General features: G+C 55.5%; 1 protein-coding gene across 3 annotated transcripts; it reads right to left on the reverse strand.

The window, feature by feature from the left end:
• Positions 1-3676: 3676 nt before the first annotated feature.
• KLF15 (KLF transcription factor 15) lies at positions 3677-17746 on the reverse strand. 3 transcript variants are annotated; one of them, XM_084887034.1, is made up of 3 exons: positions 17561-17746; positions 12014-13114; positions 3677-3985 (listed from the first exon to the last, which is right to left on the reverse strand). In XM_084887034.1, the coding sequence occupies exons 2-3, from the start codon at positions 13087-13089 to the stop codon at positions 3817-3819; spliced, it is 1245 nt and encodes a 414-aa protein (XP_084743160.1). In that variant the 5' UTR covers positions 13090-13114; positions 17561-17746; the 3' UTR covers positions 3677-3816. The 3 variants fall into 3 exon arrangements, with proteins under 3 accessions (XP_084743160.1, XP_084743158.1, XP_084743159.1); XM_084887032.1 differs by lacking the exon at positions 17561-17746 and adding an exon at positions 14912-16564; XM_084887033.1 differs by lacking the exon at positions 17561-17746 and adding an exon at positions 14012-14285.
• Between the last annotated feature and the right edge of the window lie 2015 nt (positions 17747-19761).

Consider the following 19761-nt stretch of genomic DNA (forward strand, 5'->3'; position numbering starts at 1 on the left):
ATGCTCATTCCCAGCAGTTTCTCCCTATACCTGCTGTCTGGGTCTTTGATACTCAGAACCAATGGAGCATAAGAAAAGTTATAGTTCCCTAGAAGTCTAGACCCCAAATCTTTCTGCATCTGTCCCCTTGACCTTTGTAGAGAATCTTGATCCTATTGAAGAGTAGACATTGCTGACTTTATAAGGGTTTTGTTTTGTTTACTTTTGTCCCCGTGGGTGAGGATTCTGTCATTTGCAGCCTTGGCTTGTCAACCAAAGTGTTGGAGCTCCTCTGTTCCCACAGGGTTTCCCTTCATGATACCCTGATATTCCAAGCCTGACAGTTGGTTCCATACCTGCCAGTGACACCCATTCTGAGAATGTGGACAAAACCATGGGAGGGCCAAACCCACCCACTCTACCATGACTTACATGCTGCAGGGAAGGGGCCAATTTGCAAGGTTCTGAGAAGTGAACAGAATGTGTGCATGGCACCAGGCTCGACACCAACATGGCAGGTGTACTTGCAGTGAAAACTCAACACCTACTCTTCTTTTCTTTCTATTGTAATAGAACTTCCAAATTTTAGTTGTGCCCATAACCTTCAGATGAAGACTAAAATTTCCAGCTTTTCTTACAGCAGATGAACCTGTGATTAAGTGTTGGACAATGGGACATGAGTGGACAAGACTGTGCAAATCGCAGCCCTGACCTTTGAGGGAGGGAGGGAACACATGGCCCCTTGATGGCTTTCCCTGGGCTGGCACGGTATACCCTGGTGAGCCATTTGGGACCAATACTAGGGCATGGAGAGCAACGAGAGAGGAACTCAGGTGCCCCACAATGGAGCTGCCATTTCAGCCTGGACTACTTACTTTCAGAATATTTAAATAGAGAAAAATAAACTCGCTATGTAGACAGCAGTGTTGGGGAGTTTCTTTGTTATAGCAGCCTAGCCCATACTCTGCCTGTTACACTACTCAATAAATGGTACTTCCCCCTCTGTGTGCCTTTGAGAAGGGTATTGTGCAAGGTGGGAGTACCAGGGTGTTAAAGCTCTGCAACTTCCCAGACTCCTCTCCATTAGAAACAATTGTGGGAACATTGGCTCACATCTCCATCTGCTTCTCGGCTCGTAGGCCAAAACAAACACTCTTCTTCCAGTGACAAAGGTGGTAGCATGGGAGTCTCCCAGAGGTAGGAGGCAAGCTAGGTGCCTCAAGAGAACACCCAATACTCTCATGGGTCATGCTGCAATGGAAGACCAGAGGCCCTGACTCCCCAGGCTCTCCATCTGGCCTGAAGGCAGGCTCACAGCCTGGAAAGGGTCCTCACCACTATTCAGTCACACACTCTCTCTTACCCTTTCCCACCAGGTATGACCTGAGGACTTTCATCCCCATTCTGCAAAGGGTAGAAGCTCAAATCTATGGAGTTTAAGAAACCCACTCCAAGTGGGGGGAGTGGGGATCAAGAGGAAGTGCCCTTCCCTCCATGCCCTATTCACTCAGCTGTGCTGCCAAGGTGCATGACAAGGGTGCAAACATACACATCAGGTGAGGAGTCTGAAGCCAGACTGAGGGTAATGACTTAGACCACCCCACCACACACAACCACCCTAGCCTTGGCCCGGACATAGGGTCAGCTGAAAGCTGCAGGTGCAGCGTAAGCGAGCTGTGGGGACATCCACTGAGGTGAGCGGAGTGGGGTCTTGGGTCAGTGCCCAGCACCATGGATACATGTGCTCACAGGCTCCTCCACAGTGACTGTCCTGACCTCTGGTGTCCTTTTATCTGGGCTCTGTTGTTTGTTTATGGATGAAGAAAGGCTATGCTCATGCCTCACTTACCCAAGCATGTTTGGCCATAGAAGGTATATTTGGTCAGGGCAAAGGACAGAGGTCATGAGGCTGAGTCCTTTCCCCAGGACCAGTGCCAGTCTCTGAGGGGGTCACTGAGAAACACTTGTCCTGACTTGTATCAGGTTGCTGGGTATACAATAACCTCGAAGGTCCTCACCTACTAATTCACACAAAAGGAGAACTGTGGCCACCTTCCCTACCCACGTGGCTGGCTCAGGGCTTCTCCTTCCTCTGGCCCCGCCCCACGCCCCACCCATTCCCAGCCTGCCAGAATGTGTGGATGGGTCCAAATCCTAACTGTGCAAGTGCTCAGAGAGCCCTCAGGCATCTGGGGGAGTTTTGGAGGTTTTGTCTCCCCAGAGCTCTGAGCAGCTGGGGAGGGCGAAGGTGGTGGCTGAAGTCCTAATCCATTTACCACCACACATGCAGGTGGGAAGTAATATGCCATTTCCTCGGGGAGCTCAGGCGGGAGCATGATCTGCCCCTACATCTGCACAAAACATACAGTGGGCGCACAATAAATACCCGAGGGGCTGCGCCAAAAGTGTAAAGTGCCGAGCAAGGGCCTCCAACAATGAATCAGAGGAGTAGTGACCCCCGTGGGCCTGGCCTGGCCTGCAGTGGCTTCCCATGGTGACGCTGAAATAAGGCTTGGATTTGGGGTTGTGTGGAGAAGAGGAGAGAGCACTCCTGGCCTTCTGGGATACTGGAATAAGCTAAACCTGACAGCCAGCCTGGAGGTGGGGCTGTGTGGGAACCCTGCATGGCGAGGCCTGGGCTTAACCCGGAAGGTGCCTTTGTATCCTTCCAGATATAAACCTCAAGGTCCCCTGAGGCTCAGCCCCAGATCACCTCATTTCCCGGCAGAGCAGAGGAAAACAGTGTATGAATATCATTAAGTTATTGAGTTCTTTTTTCTTTTTATTGGCAAAGTAAATATATTTTTATGAAGGACCAAAGAAAATATACATAATTGTAACATATATACACCAGCTTTATAGATTTTTAAAATTTCAAATTTACACAAATGCTGATGTTATTAAAAGATATTTTATGTCGATGTACCTATGTACAGTTTATTTACATACATTCATAGGATGTGAAATAAACCTATCAAAACAAGCTAGTTCATTTGATATTAATTTCTAGACAAAATGAGGAATGCATTTCTAAATAGGGATTGGGGGCTTTATCTGCTTCTTCTACTTGCTACACAGCCTGTTCCCCTCTCCTCCCAAAGGTGACTCGGGAGGCTGGTGTCTGGAACCAGGACGAGGGGATGAGCCACACTGGGTACAGATGCTCCAGGGCTAGCCTGCATCTGCCTGCCTGCCCTGCACGTTTAACTGAAGCACATGCACTGCCAGCCCCCAGAGGGGGAGCTTTTCACCCCAATCCTGCAGCCACCAGGAGGCCAGGCCCTGCATCCCTAACAGCCCTGCCATACCTCCTGGTATGCAGGCTGAGCAAATCATTTGGATGAAACCACCTGCACACCACAGTGCAGCCCAGGACTTTTGGCCTACTTCCTTCTCCCCAGTATGGCTCCCTGTGGGAGCTGACATTTCAAAACTGCACATTTCATCTTCCCGGGCAATAAAGTGCTGGCCCTGGCCCAAGCAGGGAGCCCAGTGGGAGAAGGGCCAGGCCCCCAGACACTGCAGCAGAGGCCTGTGACGGCGGCGCAGGAAGGCACGAAGGTGCAAAGGCACAAAGGCCGGCCTCCTGGGTCAGGGGCTGGGTCTCCCCAGGAAAGGCAGCAAGTGGGGGAGCTCTGGGTTCCTGCCTCCCAGGCCAGCCCCCCTCTTCCCATACCAACCCAGGCTGCCGGGTTGGCAACATTATCACATCTCTCTGAATGAGGCAAATAAATTATTGCTACAAAATATATGAGCGATCTGGACAATCCGATGGGCTGGTGGGATGGGGTGAGCAGGTGGTAGCGGTAATGGTTGTGTGGGTGGGTGGAGGTGGGGTCAGTTGGCAGCCCGTACGGAGCGACTGCTCCGGGGGAAGCGATGCACCTTGATGTGCTTGGACAGGTGGTCACTCCGCGCGAACTTCTTCTCACACACAGGGCACTGGTAGGGCTTCACGCCTGAGTGCGAACGCCGGTGCCTGGACAGTTCATCTGAACGGGAGAACCTACAGGGACACAGCAATCCATGAGGCCAGGCTGGCCCGCCCTGCCCCAACCACCCCATCCCCAAACACATACACCCAGGACTCCACCAGCTGGGCAGCCCAGAGTACCTAAGTGCTTCAGAATTTATGGTGAAAATCCACTGTCCCAAGCCCCTTCACCATGTAAATCAAACGTTCTGTCAGCTCAGCAGGCCATTCTCCTGAATCTGGGCCTGAGAGGGGCTGGTAGGTGTTGGGACAGGCTATTAAGGCTACCAGAGATCTGACTTACTCTCCCGTCATCCCACCCCACCCCAAACACCGCCCCCCTCTGGCGTGCAGTGGGATCAGCTTGCCCTAACTGAAGCTATGCTTCATGCTCTCCCCTTAGACCTGAACTTGGGCTTCTGTGGAGGTCTACATTGGGAAGCTCATCTAGAGGAGAAAGTGAGGTTGAGGAGAAGTGTCTTTCCCCAGATGAGCAGGAAGTTCTTGACTCCTTTCCCTTGCCTCCATTAAAGAGACTCACCCCACCCTGGCTGGGTGCTCAATGGTTAGAGCACTGGTCTATGGACCAAAGGGTCATGGGGTCGATTCCCAATCAAGGGCATATACCTCGGTAGCAAGTTCCCCAGCCCCGGCAGGGACGCTTGCAGGAGGCAGCCAATCAATTATCTCTCTCACATCGATGTTTCTTTCCCCCCACAACAACACTGTCTCTAGATATTGATAGAAAAAATAGCCTTGGGTAAAGATTTAAAAAAGAAAAAGAAGAGCCCCATCCAATTCCTGGGCCCAGTTTTCCTGGAAGCTGGACACCCTAAGCTGTCCCCAAACAAACTGTATCTCTATACGGTATTTCTGAGAGTGTCAATGGTTCCCCTGCCACCTCCCTCTCTTGGCCCCAGCCTGTCCAGGAGCAAGTGTTCCCATAGCCCAGAGGCCACAGTGCGAGAGGGAAGAACTGGCTGGACCCCGGGGCTTAGACAGCTGTCACTGACATCAGGGATTTGAGGCTCTCCCCACCGCTCACATCCCCGCTCCCCACACACATACTCTCCTCCTCTATGTTCCACCTACACTGACTGTCCTTGTTCCTTCTTGACATAGGACATTGCAATACTGTTCCCTTTATCCAGAATGCTTGTCCTTCCCTCTCCTTGCTCCCTCCCACCCATCCCTTATGTTACTTCCTCAGGAGAGCCCTCCACAACTACATCAATGCACCTCTATCCTGGCCCCTGCCACAGTTGTTGCAATTTTAAATCCATTTCTTACTTTTTGATGAGTGTCGGTCTGTGCCACTAGACCATCAGCTCCATGAGGAAAGACACGTCTACCTGGTGCATGGTAGATCAGTGCATTTACATGAAAGTGTGGACACAGCAGGCACCCAGAGCAGGCACCTACAGGAGGATGGAGCTGTCATAGGGACAGTCCTCTCAAGTCCTAGCGCATCCATTCACCCACATGCACTCCTGAATCCACACACTCACACACACACATGTGCATGCACGCACACAGCACACCTGTGTGTACACACATGCCACGTGTATGTGCATGTCATGGACACGGGTACGTTGCACATGTGTGCACACTCATACATATATGTGCCACCCACTCTACATCTTTGTGTACATGTATGCACATGCATACACACAATGCATGTATACATGTATGAACAAATACATGCATATATGCACACACTCAGGAGTGCCAAATCCAACAGCCCCGTTCCTGGACCTGGGGCCTCACAGTAAGAGGCAGATTAGGTGATGCTCCTGGAAAGCTGTCCCCAAACCCGCCAATGGGTAGGGGGTGATGGCCCGCTTCTGGCATGACCTGTGGATGGAGGCCTTGATCCTATAGCCTGCCAAGGAGCAGGAGGACCCAGCAGGACAAGTGTTGGGGAATGCCCAGGTGGGCAGCAGGAGGGCTTGAGCACAGACGGGGAGCTGGGCCCAGGGGCAGGGAAGATAAGCACCTCAGCTTCGCTTGGCTGTCCCTGGTGCCCTGCCCCTAGAGCACAACCAGGTTTCTCCTACCCCATCCCAGAGCGCCAAATGTGGTCAGTATGTTTTCAGAATTAAGGAAGACCAACTGACCCATTGTCCAGATGAGGAAACTGAGGCTCAGAGTGATGATCTAGGGTCACAGGTAGGGCAGAGCAGCCAAGGCCTGCACAAAGGTCTTGAAACAGCTCCCTGCTGTATCCTGCCACCCTGGTGGCCACAGAGCCTGGCTGAAAGGTATGTGCCACTGGAGCCTGTGCCAGGGAGGAAGCAGCATCAATGGGCTCTGGCAGTCAGAACCTGAACCTGAGCTCCGGGGCCAGGGTCACGTGCCTCCAGCTGCAGTTGGACATACAGCGTCAGAGCAGGTGGGCGTGCCCAAGGCAGGGGGCAGCAGAAAGCTACAGGAAATGCCATCGACGTGCTAGAGCCTTCCCAGACACCAGGCACTGGGCGTGCCTGCACCTCCCAGGGAGCCAGGGTCAGCCCATGGCACTGACAATATCACATGGTAAGAGCTCAAAGACAACAAGAGGCTTGCTGGGGGTCCCACAGCAGTGGAACAGCAGGATCTGCTCAGGACCCCACCCGACTGGGAGTCCTATGTGGTCCTGAGAAACTTAAGAACCATCTGGGGCCTGTCTTCTCATTTATCTAGTAAAAATCTTGGGATTCTTGTCCACCTTCCGGAACTTTTCTCAGAGGCCAAAGGCAGTGACACAGGACCACAGGGCCCCTGCCATCATGGGGGCACCAAGGGAAAGCCAGGCCTGAGAAGAAGCTGTCCCCACCTGCAAGCCCTCTCCCTACTGCCTTAGGGCCCGGCAATTTGAGAGGTACCGTCCCTAGGAACTGAACCCTCAGAAGATCCCTGCCTTACACCCTACTCACATTGTCCCAAAGAGCAGCACTGGAGAGACCTGGGGACCACACAGAGGGAGGGGACAGGTGGCTGAGATGCAGGCACATACTGACCAGCAACCTGGGCAAGTTGTCAAGCTCTCTGAGGCCGTTTCCTCACCTGAAGCCAGGTAAGTGACAGGCCTGCCTCAGAGGACTATAAAAGGCGACAAGTGTTTACAGCAATGCTTGACACATGGCAATCACCCAACAATGTGAACTCTTATTATCAGCAAGGAGCTGAGCACAGCACCTGGCCTCTGGGAAGGTCCTTGAGTGTGTGGCGGGTTACTGTGAACCGTGTTACCGGGTGCGGGACAGGGAAGCACAGAGGTCCAGGTGACTTTCCGGAGCAGCTTATAATGTCAGCACCACCACTGGCACACACAACACCTCTGTGCAAAGGCACCCCTTCCATCTGCCAGAAAGCCATGATTGTAAAGCCAAGTCTCAAAGATCCCAATGGGAATGGCACCCCCAGCGCTGTGCAGCGCACAGCCTGCCCGGCCACACTTGGAGGCCGAGCTGACTGCAGGGACGGGGTGGGAGAATGCCTCATCGAGTAGGGGAAGCAGTGACACGGGCCAAGAGAGCCAGACCACTGGGCTTGAATCCTGTCCCTGCCGCCTCTTAGTTCTGTGGCCTCAGGCCTGCAAATCCCCTTTCCTGGGCCTCTGTCTTCTGGGGATGACAACAGTACCTGCCACCCGGGGTGGTGAAAGTTATTAATATTCATATTAGCTGCAGCAGGAAAGGATTCTTTCTGGACAGAACTGCTGGGCCATTCTGGAACAGGACGTTCCGCTGCAGGGAACAAAGCAGGCCTCTGTCTGAGTGTGAAGCAAGGAAACTTCTAGGAAGGCAGGCAAGCAGCCACTTCCCAGATGGTTAGCTTGAAATAGGGAAAGTCTGATTCCAACCCTGTCAAGGGTGCCAGAACCATGTCACAAGAGGGGAAGGGACAGGGAACAGTGGCTTCAGGACCAAGAGCAGAAGGAAGCGGGGGTTGGTAACCTGGGCAAGTGACAATGGGGGAAAGGAATGCAGGGAGGGACACTGTTCATCACACAAAGGCGCCCAGGGTGGGGCACAGGACACAGTGCCAGGGCCAGAACAGGCCTGGTAGGAGGAAGAGGAATCTGCTCACCAGGCCCAGCAAGAAGAGAGGCAGCCTTGGGAGTGGGGAGCTCCCCACATGGGGAGGCAAGCAAGCGAGTAGGGGGCCACTCCAAAGACCAGCTGCAGGTGGAGGTCCTCTCAACACTCTTTAGGCCACACCTGACTAGAGGCTTGCAGAAGGGGCTGGAGAGAGGTCCTCAGTTTGGGGGGAGGAGGTTGAGGGCAGACAGCCCAGGGTGAACTCCTGACTCTGCCACTTACTCGTTGTGGGACCATGGAGAACTTATTTAAATGCTCTGTGCCTCATTTCCTTCTCTGTAGAATGGGGACAACATACTAAGGCACACCTCATGGGCTTGTTGGAACATTACATGAGTTACTGCGTTAGGTGCATGCAGAGCAGTGCTTAGCACACATCAGGAACTGCTGTTATCACTGCTGCTATTGCTAGCTCTTTTCCCTCACCCATGTTGTACACCTGAAAAGGCTGAGGGCCTGTGGGGGAGAGAGGACACCCAGCCATTACAATCCCAGGTGCACAGAGAAAGATGGGGGGAAAGCCAGCCCAGGACTGCAGGTGTCTCCGGGTGGGAGAGGCATGCCAGCCATAATACTTGCAGGTCAGGGTGGGGCTGAGGCACTGCCTGGGGTGTAACTAGAGTCATACTCACTAGCCCTGTCCCTGCAGGCTTTCTGTGCCTCCATTCCCCCCTCGGTAAAATGCATATTGATGTCTCTGTTCCAAGGCTATTGTAAGGACTCAGTGAGTTACTGCCTGTGGCCTGTGCAAAACAAAGTGGAGATCATTATAAGACCACCTACAGTTGCCACTGGGGAAGAAGCATTGGAAAGAGAGGGCACAGAGAGGGCTGAGGTCCAAGTGTGAGCATGGCCTGCAAAGGTGAGATCGGCAAACAGATTATGTGGGCCTGTGGGCCAGAATGACAAGCTTGGATGGTGCTTACGTGAACCAAAGTACACATAAAGGCCAGAATAGCCTCATGGGGTAATGAGTTCCCCGTGGCAGGCGGTATGCAATTAAGTATAACTCATGGAGGGAATTCCAGCTCTGAGAACCTTAAAATAGTGGCTAGCAGAGTGTAGCTGCTCAATAAACATGATACCTTATCATCATCATCATCATCATCATCATTACTTCTGCTCTGTCCAGACCAAGCGGCCACAAAGCTGGGTCTGTCCTCCCGTCCGACTGCTACAAGGGCTCCCTTCACCTCTGACCCTCGGATGACCCTACGGCCACATTTAAGGGACATGCATGCCTTGTATACATCCCCGCGGTGTCCGATCTTGAAGGCCAACTGGAACTCTCAAATTCTCAGAGAAACAGTCCCCCTGGGGGGCAGCATGCTAGGCTATCAGGGCCTCTGCCATGTGTGACCTCCACTCTGGAAGAGCTTGAGAGAATCTAGGGAAGCCTTTTGAAGCCCTAGGAGTGGCTGGAAGCAGGGATGGCTCCAGGGTCAACTCCATAGAGACCTCATCATGTCACGCACCTACCATGCCTTTCCCTGTTGAGTGAATCCTGAGCAAGAGGAACAACGCCAAGGCTTAAACAGTGGCAGAGCTGAATTCCCTCCATAAATCCCACTCTTGTTTGTATACCTCACTACCTCATAATGCCTCTGTGTCGGGGCTGAGATCTGCCTCCTAAGATGCACTTTGGCTGTGGTTCCTGTCTGCTTTCTGAGACAGCCTGGAAGACAGGTCGCCTCCTCTTGTGGGAGTGGACCAATTGGGCAGCCTTGACCAAGGACCATACCTTTCCTCTATGGTCCCACCCAGTCCTATCCCAAATGGAAGGGCCACTTGCCAACAGTCAACAACAGCCAGAGGACGGCGCCCATGAAGATGAGCCCATCATAAGAGTCAGACTGATGCTGGAGAGACCTGGGGACCACACAGAGGGAGGGACAGGCCAAGCCAAATGCCCAACCTCTCTCCAGCCCCGCACCCCACAAGGAGGAGAATGCATCCAAGAGGAGTCCCTCTAAGTCTGTAGTGCCTCTGAGATGGGGTACGCCCACATGAAGGCCAGGCAGAGAACCTTCTCTTCTCTTCTCAGACTCTGATCTTGAATTAAGTGTGACTATTCCACCAATGAGAAAGGGTGCTGCTGAGCACCCCTGGCCCTGGTAAAGAGAGGCAGTGAGTAGGCCCCCTCACTTTACAGATGAAGAAACTGAGACTTAAGAAGGGAGACTACTGTGAGGGCACACAGTGAGCTGGAGGCTGACCAGGACTGGGGCTTCAAACCATGCCACCAGGCACCGCAGTACCTTTCCCTCTGCAGTGGAGAACCTGCCTCTAAAGCCCCATGTCTATGGTCTCCTCCCTGACCCAAGCTCTGACCACCCAACATTACACACCTCCCCCATCAGGCCTCACAAGCTGCCCTGCAAGTGCGCCTGTACCCGAGGTCCTGCTTGGCAGAGTGCGGCACGAGGCTCAAAGGCATACAGCACCAGCTCTGACACCCAATGTGGTGGGGCCAGAGCACAGGCTCTTAAAGAAGCCCTGCAGGTCTGCTGATTGGCACCTTCGGGGCCTTGGGGTGAAGGGTGCCTGCGCTCAAGAAGGGTCTCCATAACCCAAGATGCTTTTTGGAACAGTCCTTTCCCTGGTCACCTCTACACTCCCCTGGAAAGGGGCTGCCAGAATCACATCAAACATTCCAGTCACAGCTCCTGTCCTGGGCCACCCAGGACTCCAGGAGTGGCATCTCCCACCCTGAGACCACTCTCAGGAACTCTCAGACAAAAGTCTGGTCAAAAAACAAAAGCTGCAAACTGCTCCCTGTGAGCCACACCAACATGGATGCACACTCATAGACAAGGTACACACATGGTCATGCAGCAGAGGCACACCTGAAATAAGCAAGATGCGTACATATGTACACAGACAGTTATACACTTGCAAGATCCAGTTCTGCACACAGATGTGATATGCCACATCGCTCTCTCACACTCTCACACAGGTAGCCACATCAGTAAAACCCAGGAATGTGCCAGTATAACAAGCCACCCTCCCAGGCACGCCAGAGATTCCAGCAGGGTGGGCATCCTAAACTGGGGACAGCCCAGCTGTGGGACCCCTAAGCATCTGAGCTCCTGGCTGGGCTCCCGGCTGGCTGCCTGCTTTTCAGGAAAAGGTGGACATGCTCTCCCAAAGAAGGTGAGCCAGCACCTCGGGCCAGGAAAGGGAGCTCCACTGGGGTCCCATCCAGCTATGCTGCCTGAGGTCTGGGTAACCCTAGAAAGAGCCCCGTCCTTTGAGAGTTGTTCTCCCCGCCATGCTACACAGAGTCCGTCCTTTGAGAGTTGGTCTCCCCGCCATGCTACATAGCTTAGTCTTCCATCTTTCGGTCAGCACCCAGCTGGGCCCTCCCTTGTGGTTGGCTTTACAGCTTCTCTAACACACCTCTAGGTCTCCCATGGGAGCAATGGCCTGGCCCAACCCATGGGACCAGGGACTTCTGTAAGGGAAGCTGGTCCCTTTGGTTGGGAAACAGCATTTTCAGGATGTGACTGCTCTCATATGACCATTTGGGTTCAAATCCCATTTACAAAGCTGTGTGACCTTGCACAAGTTACTTAGCCAGTCTGAGCCTCAGTCTGCAGTAAGCAGTAAGATGGGAATAAAGGTGGTACTTACCCTTTGGGGTGCTTGAGGCAGAGGGAACAGTGCACACATGGTCAAAGCCCCATCATTCCCAACTGTCCCTGTTGTGCTATGACAGCCCTTCTGCCCTGGCTCAGCCCCCTCGCTCTCAGCACAAGCCCCAGCAAACCTTACCAGGAGACCAGTTGTTTTCTGGCTTTAGTGATCAGGAGCGACAAGCCTCTGAGCAGCCATTGCTAGCTAGGGCACTGCCCCGGGCCCACCCCTCTCCCCTTCCTAATCAGTCTTATCTAATGCAGAAGAAATCACCTTGGCGGCACACCCAGAAGAACAGAGATAAGGGGCAGCACTCACCCAGCCTATCACCCCTCATACTGACCTCCAGCCACAGCCCGGCCAGGTGCAGGCGAAGGGCTTCTCGCCTGTGTGCCGTCGGAGGTGGGCCTTGAGGTGGCTGCTTTTGGTGTACATCTTGCTGCATCCGGGGAAAGTACATTTGTGCATTTTGATGAGTTCTGCCGCCGGGTTCTTGGGGAACTTCTGGCCCATGAGGAGGCCGGTGGGGCCGGGCCCCAAGGGTCCTGACCCAATGGGCTTGGCAGCAATGGGCACAGGGGCAATGCGCACGAACTTGGAGGGCGCGTTCAAGTTTGAGGAGGGCACCACCTGGGGCAGGAGTGCAAAGGTCTGCCCCTGGATGTTGACCAGGAGCTGGGCTACCTTGACACTCTCCGGGGCCTGCCCAGGGGAGGAGGGCTCTGTGCCTGATTCCTGCTTCACCTGCACAGGTTGAATCTGCAGCAGCAAGGGGATGGGGCCATCGGGTGCAGGCCCCCCACCGGGGCCCTGAGTGTCACCCGCATTGGCACCACCTGGCTGGGGAGCACAGCGCTCTCTCCCACCAGACCCAGGATGGAGATGGCTCCTGTGTGGCCCAGCTGAGAGCTGACTACAGACCTCCACATCCTTATTGTTGCTCTCTGGAGCCTCCTTGGCCCCCAGCTCCATGTTCTCCTCCAGAAACTCTTCAATCTCCTCCAGCGTGGGCTGGAAGGGCCTTGGAACATCATCGGGGTCACCGACAGGAAACTCTGGGAAGCAGAAATGCTCCCCCTTCACAGGTGCCGGTGCCCTCCGCCAGGCCTCCCAGGTCACAGGACCACTGCTGGCCCCAATGCTGCCGCTGCCACCACTGCCCAGCGTAGCCTGGGAGAGCAGGAAGTCCAAGATGTTGTCCTGGCCCTCAGCGCCCGGGCCATTGCTGTAGCAGGAGCAGAGGGCTTGTGAGTCGGGGCTGGCACAGGAGCAGAGGCTGGAGGCATCACTGTCATCTTCTGAGGGGGGTGAGGGCAGCATGTGGTACGCTTGCCTGCTTACCAGCCTGTCTCCCAAATAACCAACCCGGCACTTCGGCGACGAGAAGCTCTCGTCCACTGGAAGTAAGTGGTCCACCATGCTGGCCTGGCCGTGCCACTGCTGGCTGTGGAGAGGAACAGAGCGCCGATCAGGACAGCACCCTTACCTGCCATCGTGTGGGCCTGTACCCCCGCACCCCCATCTGCTCACAGTCCTCATGGCCAAATGCCTGGATCCTGCCTCCATCCATACCCCAGGATAACTCTTTCTGCAAGAGTGTTTTCTGAAATTGCACCACCAGTTTGCAAGAGTGCTCTCCCAAACCCCATTGCACAACCTGGGGCACTTTTGCTTTCAAACATATTTTCCAAAATAATTCTGGAAAGGGACACCCCCGTGACTGTGAATGACTGTGACTGCGTGTGAGCAAGAAAGGTATGTGAGGAGGCTCTCTGCACCTTGGAACAGCCAAGGTCAAGAACCCTGTCCAGTTATTCAGAGTTGCTGCATTTCTGAGGACATCTGACCTCAGCTTCATTCCTGTTGACTCATTAGAGTGGGGAAGAATGGCCATTTGCCCTTTGACCCTTGTGTTGTTGGGGCTTGGATAGGGTTGCCAGATTGAGCAAATAAAAATACAGGCTGCCCAGTTAAATTTGAATTTCAGAGTTTTTTCAACAACTTTTAATTTATAATGTAAGTATGTCCCAAATACTAGATGGAACTTGGTTATATTAAAAAATTACTATATCTGAAATTCAAGTTTAACTGGACAATCTATATTTTAATTAGGCAAGTCTAGTTTGTGGCAAAAAATTAAAGACCCATTGTGCCTGCCCTCAAGGCCTTGTTTTCCCAACTGAAGCGGGCAGCTCACCACCCTCCAGCTCTCAAACCCATCTGAGCTTGGCTACTTCCTTTGTAAAAGGAGAGAGGAGGGACAGGCCTGAAAAAACAGACATTTTACTGAGGTTCTGTCCCTAAAAGAACTCACAGGAGCCGAGGTGGACCCAGATCTTACCTCATGTGACTTCACAACCGCCTAGTAGGCCTGCAGAGAAGACCCCCTTGGCCTGCACCCATGGAGCACTCACAACCTCAGGAAGACCCTAACTCCCATCTCTCAACTAGACCATGCTCTCCACGGCAGCAGGCTGGGCTGCAGGGTGTCCGCTGTGTCCCCAGTTCCCAGTGTGGCAGCTGGTGCCCAGGAGAAGCTCAGAGAATGTCAACAGAGAGGGGAAAGCTGTGTCCTCCGAAGGCCATGCTAGATCTGGTGTCCAAGGAGAGTCAACAGTGTCAGGCTGTGATGGGGCCACCTCTATGGACCTTTGTCCCCACCCAGTGATCATGAGTGGATGTTTATTGAAGTTGGGGATATTCTACACCTGAAGCCAGCACTTCTGCTGCCTGACATCACCTCTGCACCACCCCCATGCTCTGTCTCTAGAACCACAACTGGGCCTGTCAACCCAACAGTCAAGCACTGCCCAACAGTCAAGAGGCCCAGCCCTGGGCACAGAGCTCCCAATGCTGGTCATCATCAATGTGACCTTGGGCAAGTCCTCCCGAAATCTCAGTTTCCCCATGTTTCGTGTTCCCAATGACCTCAGGTCCTTTGGCCTCAGTTCCAAACTGATAAGGGAAGCTTCAGAGCTCCAGGAAACAAGGCAAGGTAGATGCCCTTGGTAAGTCTGCACTTCTGGAAAGTATCACCAGGACATTTGGCTTTTAGTCGAAATACTCAGCTAAAGACTTAAAATTGGGTATTTTAAAATACACACTATTCACCAAGGTGCCTTAAGGAATAAAAATGCTAGATAACATAAAAGGCCATGAGGCTGGGCAGAACTCACACTTGGTCCTACACCTCCCTCACCCCTGTCACCCCCCCACCTCTGAACAAGGGGCATGGTCCTACCTGTGCAATAAGTCAGCTGGGTGGATGATCTTGGGCAGGTGGCACAACGTCTCTGTGCCTGTCTTGGTCTGCTGGGTGGGGATGCTGCCAGCAGTGCCTAGTTCTATTGCTTTAAGAGTCCATGAGCTATCTATCATATGATGAGCACTTACTATAGGGCTGGCATGAACACAGGGCATGGTAAGTACCAGGCTCCAAATGGGGGAACATATGGTCTTTCTGTCCCTCTGCTGTGATGTTAAGGAATATGGGGGACTCCAGCCTTCCTGGAACAGGGGAAGAGGCCAGGACTGGTGGGAAGAAGCAGATCAGATCATGTTCCTGCCCACTTAAGCTCTCCTCTAAATTGTGATCACCAACTGAATATTCCATAATATCAAGGAATTTGTCTTGATATTTTTAAGTGTGATGATGGTACTGTGATTCTTATTAAAGAAGGCCTTCCTTTTCTAGATATAAACTGAGATAGTCACAGATAAAATTATATAAAAAGAGTGAAGGAAATACATAAGTACAGTAGGATAGGGAGGGAGGAAACCTCCAATAGTTTCCCAAGGAAATGTGACCCAGCCTCTCCCAGCACCCAGCACCTGGTCCCTGCTCACCTCCCCCATATCTCACCTCCACCTGCTCCACACCAGCTGTGTGCCACGCTCACCAACTTCATGGACCTCGGGCCACTATTCTGGCTGCCCCCTATCTGAGCATCCCTCTATCCCCAGTACTCCAAATAGGAGTAACTTACTTCAATCTCAGCTCCCCTAACCATTCTCTGGGACATCATCCCACGTTATATTCTTCCTAGCAGTTGCCAAGGCCGGAAACTATCTTAGTTGTGTGTTTGTGTACTTTACTTTCTGTCTACCTTCCCACCAGAACATAAGCTGTTCTGACTGTTCATTCAGTCCACCTCTGTATTCCGGTGTAAAACAGGATCTGGCAAACTTTGCTGAGTGAGTGAGTGAGTGGGTGAGTGAGCGAAAGGCCGCTGCTGAAAGGGAGCCAGGAAGGAAGCGGGGCGGGTCGGGAGGGTAGAAGGAGACCTGTTGTAGAACCCCAGGGTGAATGAAGCAGCCGTGTAGTAACGCAGGGCAGAGCAGCCTGCGCTGGACGCTGAGGCACTCAGAGCCTAGAAGGGGCTCTGGAACTGCTGGGGAGAGGGCATCTGAAAGAGGGCACGCCAGGGCTGAGTCGGCTCAGGCCCCTAAAACACAGCAAGCACGTGGCACGTCCAGGGGCACAAGCTTCGCGCGGGGAGGGGACGCACTGTTCCGGGCACCGTCCCCAGCAGTCCGCCGGACTCCGCCCCTTACCCCCCCCCCTACCCCCTTCGGCGCGCCAGGCCTGCTGTTTATTCTCCCGGGGACACAGCGGCAGCAGGAACAACATGTAATTGATAACAAGCCCAGCGCCGGCCAAGGGCTTGCCATTGGGTCAGCGTGCAAATCAAGGGGGTGGCAGCCGAGGCCGCCCTTCAAAATAAGAGTCCGGGCTCCCCGCTCGGCCGCCGGCAGGCCCCAAAGTCCGCAAGCCCGGGCGTCCTGGCACCTGCAGGGTGGCCGGGGAGCCCCGCAAGCCATCGGGTCCTTAGAGAGGGGGGGACATGATTGGAGGGGTTCAGACATTTGGTAATGTTGTCACCCCCCATCCCCATTGCTGGGATTGGGCGAGCAAGCCCCTCTTTGCCCGCGCGTGGGGAGGGAGGGAGGGCGGGCGGCGCGGGTCAGGAAGGGGTTCCATAGGGAACACCGCCGTGGGGAGCAAAGAGGGAACCGGACGGCCAGGGAGGGAGGGAGGGGATGGCCTCTTCTCTGCCCCCGCCCCCGGCCATCGCTCCGCTAAGGTTCAGTCCAACAGGCCAGGAGGTAGGAGCCGTGTGAGCTGTGGAGTGTACGCGACAGGGTGCGAGTGGTGCCGTGTGGCCGTGCGCGTCGGGCGTGGACGCGGCGGCCGGTGTGGCAGGACGGGAGTGTCCACGGCGCACCCGCGCGTGGAGCCGGCGGCGGTGCCCGGCGTGTGTGCGCGTGTATGTGTGTGTGTGCGCGCGTGCGTGCGTGCGTGTGTGTGTGTGTGTGTGTGTGAACGTGCGTGGGAAAGGCGGGGTTGGAGCCCGCCCAGACCCCCGGTGGAGGTCCGGAGTGCTGCCCGCCGAGCACCGCGCCCTCGGCCCGCGCCCCCTCCCTTGCAGGCCGCGGCTGCTGACCGACAGTAACCCCGCCACCCCGGCCCTCCGCCCCCCGCCTCCCCGGCCGGCGGGCCGGTACGTCCGCCTCCCCGGCCCGCTCGCCAGGCCCCGCCGGTGCCTGCCATATGGAAGGGCAGGCCGGCCCGGCGCGAGCAGATCGGAGGGGCCGGGCGCCGAGGCGGCGGTTCGGACCGGCGCCGGGGAAGTGCTCGCGGACAACGGGGCTCACTCTCCTCCCGCCGGCGTGTCCGACCCCCGCGGCCCGCGCGGGGATCTGTCCGCTCCTCGGGCATTTCCTCGGACGCCCTCGAGGAGCCCCTGGGACGAGGGCGCGGGCGCCGGGCCACTCGCCCGGAAGAGGTCCAGGACACCCCCCCCCCCCCCCAGCACCCGCGTCCCCGCGTCCCCGCCAGCCCCCGCAGCGCCCCGGGCCGCGGCCGCCCGGCCTCCCGCGCCTCTCCCACCTGGATGCGGCTCACGCCCGGCCGGCGGCCAGGCCCGGGCGGTCCTGAGGCCCGGCGGTCCGGGCTGAGGGAGGGCGGCGGTCTGGCTCCCGGTCCCACGGCGGCCGCGGGCCGAGCCGCTCTCGCTCACTCGCCCGCGGGCCCGCGAGTCGCTGCGGCCGCCGCCGCTCGCAGGGCGCTCACTCCCCGCGGCTCACGTGACTCCGCGGGCGCAGCGAAGGCTCGCAGGAGGCTCGGCCTCGGGCGCGCGCCCCATTGGCCGGAGCCGGGCGTCACGCGCCCGCTCTGGCCCCGCCCCCGCCTCCCGCCCCCGCCCCGCTCCCCCGGGCCGCTGGGGGCGCATCACCGCCGGCGCTCGCTCCGCGCGCTCCCCAGCCCCTGGCCTCCGGCCCCCGGCCACATCCCGGCCTCCAGCCCTGGCCGTGGACCCGCAGAGTCCGCGGGGGTCAGCTCCTGAAGCTGAGTTCCCGCGGGGGGGGGGGGGGGGCGGGGCGCGCAGGCAGGCCACGAGACCTGCGGAACCCTGAGATCGCACGCGAGTGCCGTAGGCGCGGGGGTGGGCGCCGGGGGAGGGCCCGGGGTACAGCCCTGTCCAGGGCAGTCCATTCCCACCCTCAGCCCCATCCGGGCCGCTGTGTCTTCCGGCTGAGCGCCAGGTAAAGTAGGGCACTTGCCTCGGGGAACGTGTCTTTGGAGAAATACGGTAAGGTCTTTCCGCTGGAGGGTACGTGGTGGCCGTGCTGCCACCTGGGCGGTAGGAGAAGTTTGCGGAGGCCTGCTGATCCCCGCCTCACATCAAAGACACCTTACCCTGGGGCACTCTCCTGAACGGTGGGCAGTGCTTCCCCGCCTTCTGCAGTCCGCAGCAATCCCCGGACGCTTTCGAATTCCACTGCCAGAGAGGAAGCGGGAGGCTCAGTGATTTGCCCCAGAAACACATGAGCTGAGGGTGCCAGGCACCCTACTGTGTCCTTTCACCCACACTGCTGTTGGGTCCTCAGCCAAGCATTTTGCAGAGGAAGAAACGACTCTTGAGAGGCCACAAGATGCTCCCCTGGTCACACAGCTGGTAAGGAGAGGAGAGGAGAGGGGGAGGCGGAGAGGGCATCTTCCAGACAACCACAACCGGGGACACGTGGGTGGAAGCTCACATCCTTTCCCCTCCTGGCCTGGGAGCTAGGGAGCTATCCCCTGCTCCTCTATGAGGACTCTGCTAGAGCTGGAACTCAGACACTCATCGCTAGGACTCTGAAGTTCATGCCCAAGCTGGCCCCCTGGATCCTGGAGCCCTCCCTGTGCACCTGTCAGTGCTAGCAGCTCCTCTTGGTAAAACCCAGCAGCCAAACCCAGGGTTGGCCCAGGTGTAGAGGAGACTGGTGTTGAGGATGAGGATGGTGATAAGATGCCTTGCACTGTCTGAAAGTTTATGGCAAGCCCTGGCCAGCATTGGCAGAACAGGTAGAATTCACCAGTTTTTGTACAAGAGGAGACAGAGGTCTGGAGGATTCGGTAACTTATTGACTTGTCTCTATGAAGTTGGGAGCCTGGCATTTCCATGGCATTTCTCCATCGGCCCTGCATACTATCCATCCTTCACTCCTCACACACTCCAGCCCAGTGTTCCCCACCCCCTGAGTGAAAACCACACCAAAACATCAGAAGACACATCAATAGCAGCTTCAGCACACAGGAGGCTTAGGGTCAGAAATGGGATCAGAGAAAAAGAAATACTGAATGATCCCCCTTATATGTGGAATCTAAAACAATAACAAACTCATAGAAAAAATAGATAAGACTTGTGGCTGCTAGAAGTAGGGGGTGGGGGGAGGGGCATTAGATGAAATTGGTCAAAAGTACAAACTTTGACCCTGGCTGGTGGACACCACCCCCACCCCCACCACCACACACAGATTTCATGCACTGGGCCTCTAGTTATATATCTTAAACTTATACAGTGATGTATGGCAATTATAAATTATAACTCAATAAAATGGGGGGGAGGGGACTGAAAAACAGCCAAGATGCTCCTGTTACAACCTGAGTCAGGCCATGTCCCTTCTTGACTCAGAACATTCCAGTGGCTCTCACCTGCAATGCCAGCAATGCCTTACAGGTTCTGGCCCTAATACACCTCTGACCTCACCCTCTACTCTTTGCTCACATCACTTCAGTCACACTGGCCACCATGTCATTCCTCAGAC

Source organism: Pipistrellus hanaki (genome assembly GCF_964339955.1).
Source record: "Pipistrellus hanaki genome assembly, chromosome: 6".
NCBI classification, from domain to species: domain Eukaryota; kingdom Metazoa; phylum Chordata; class Mammalia; order Chiroptera; family Vespertilionidae; genus Pipistrellus; species Pipistrellus hanaki.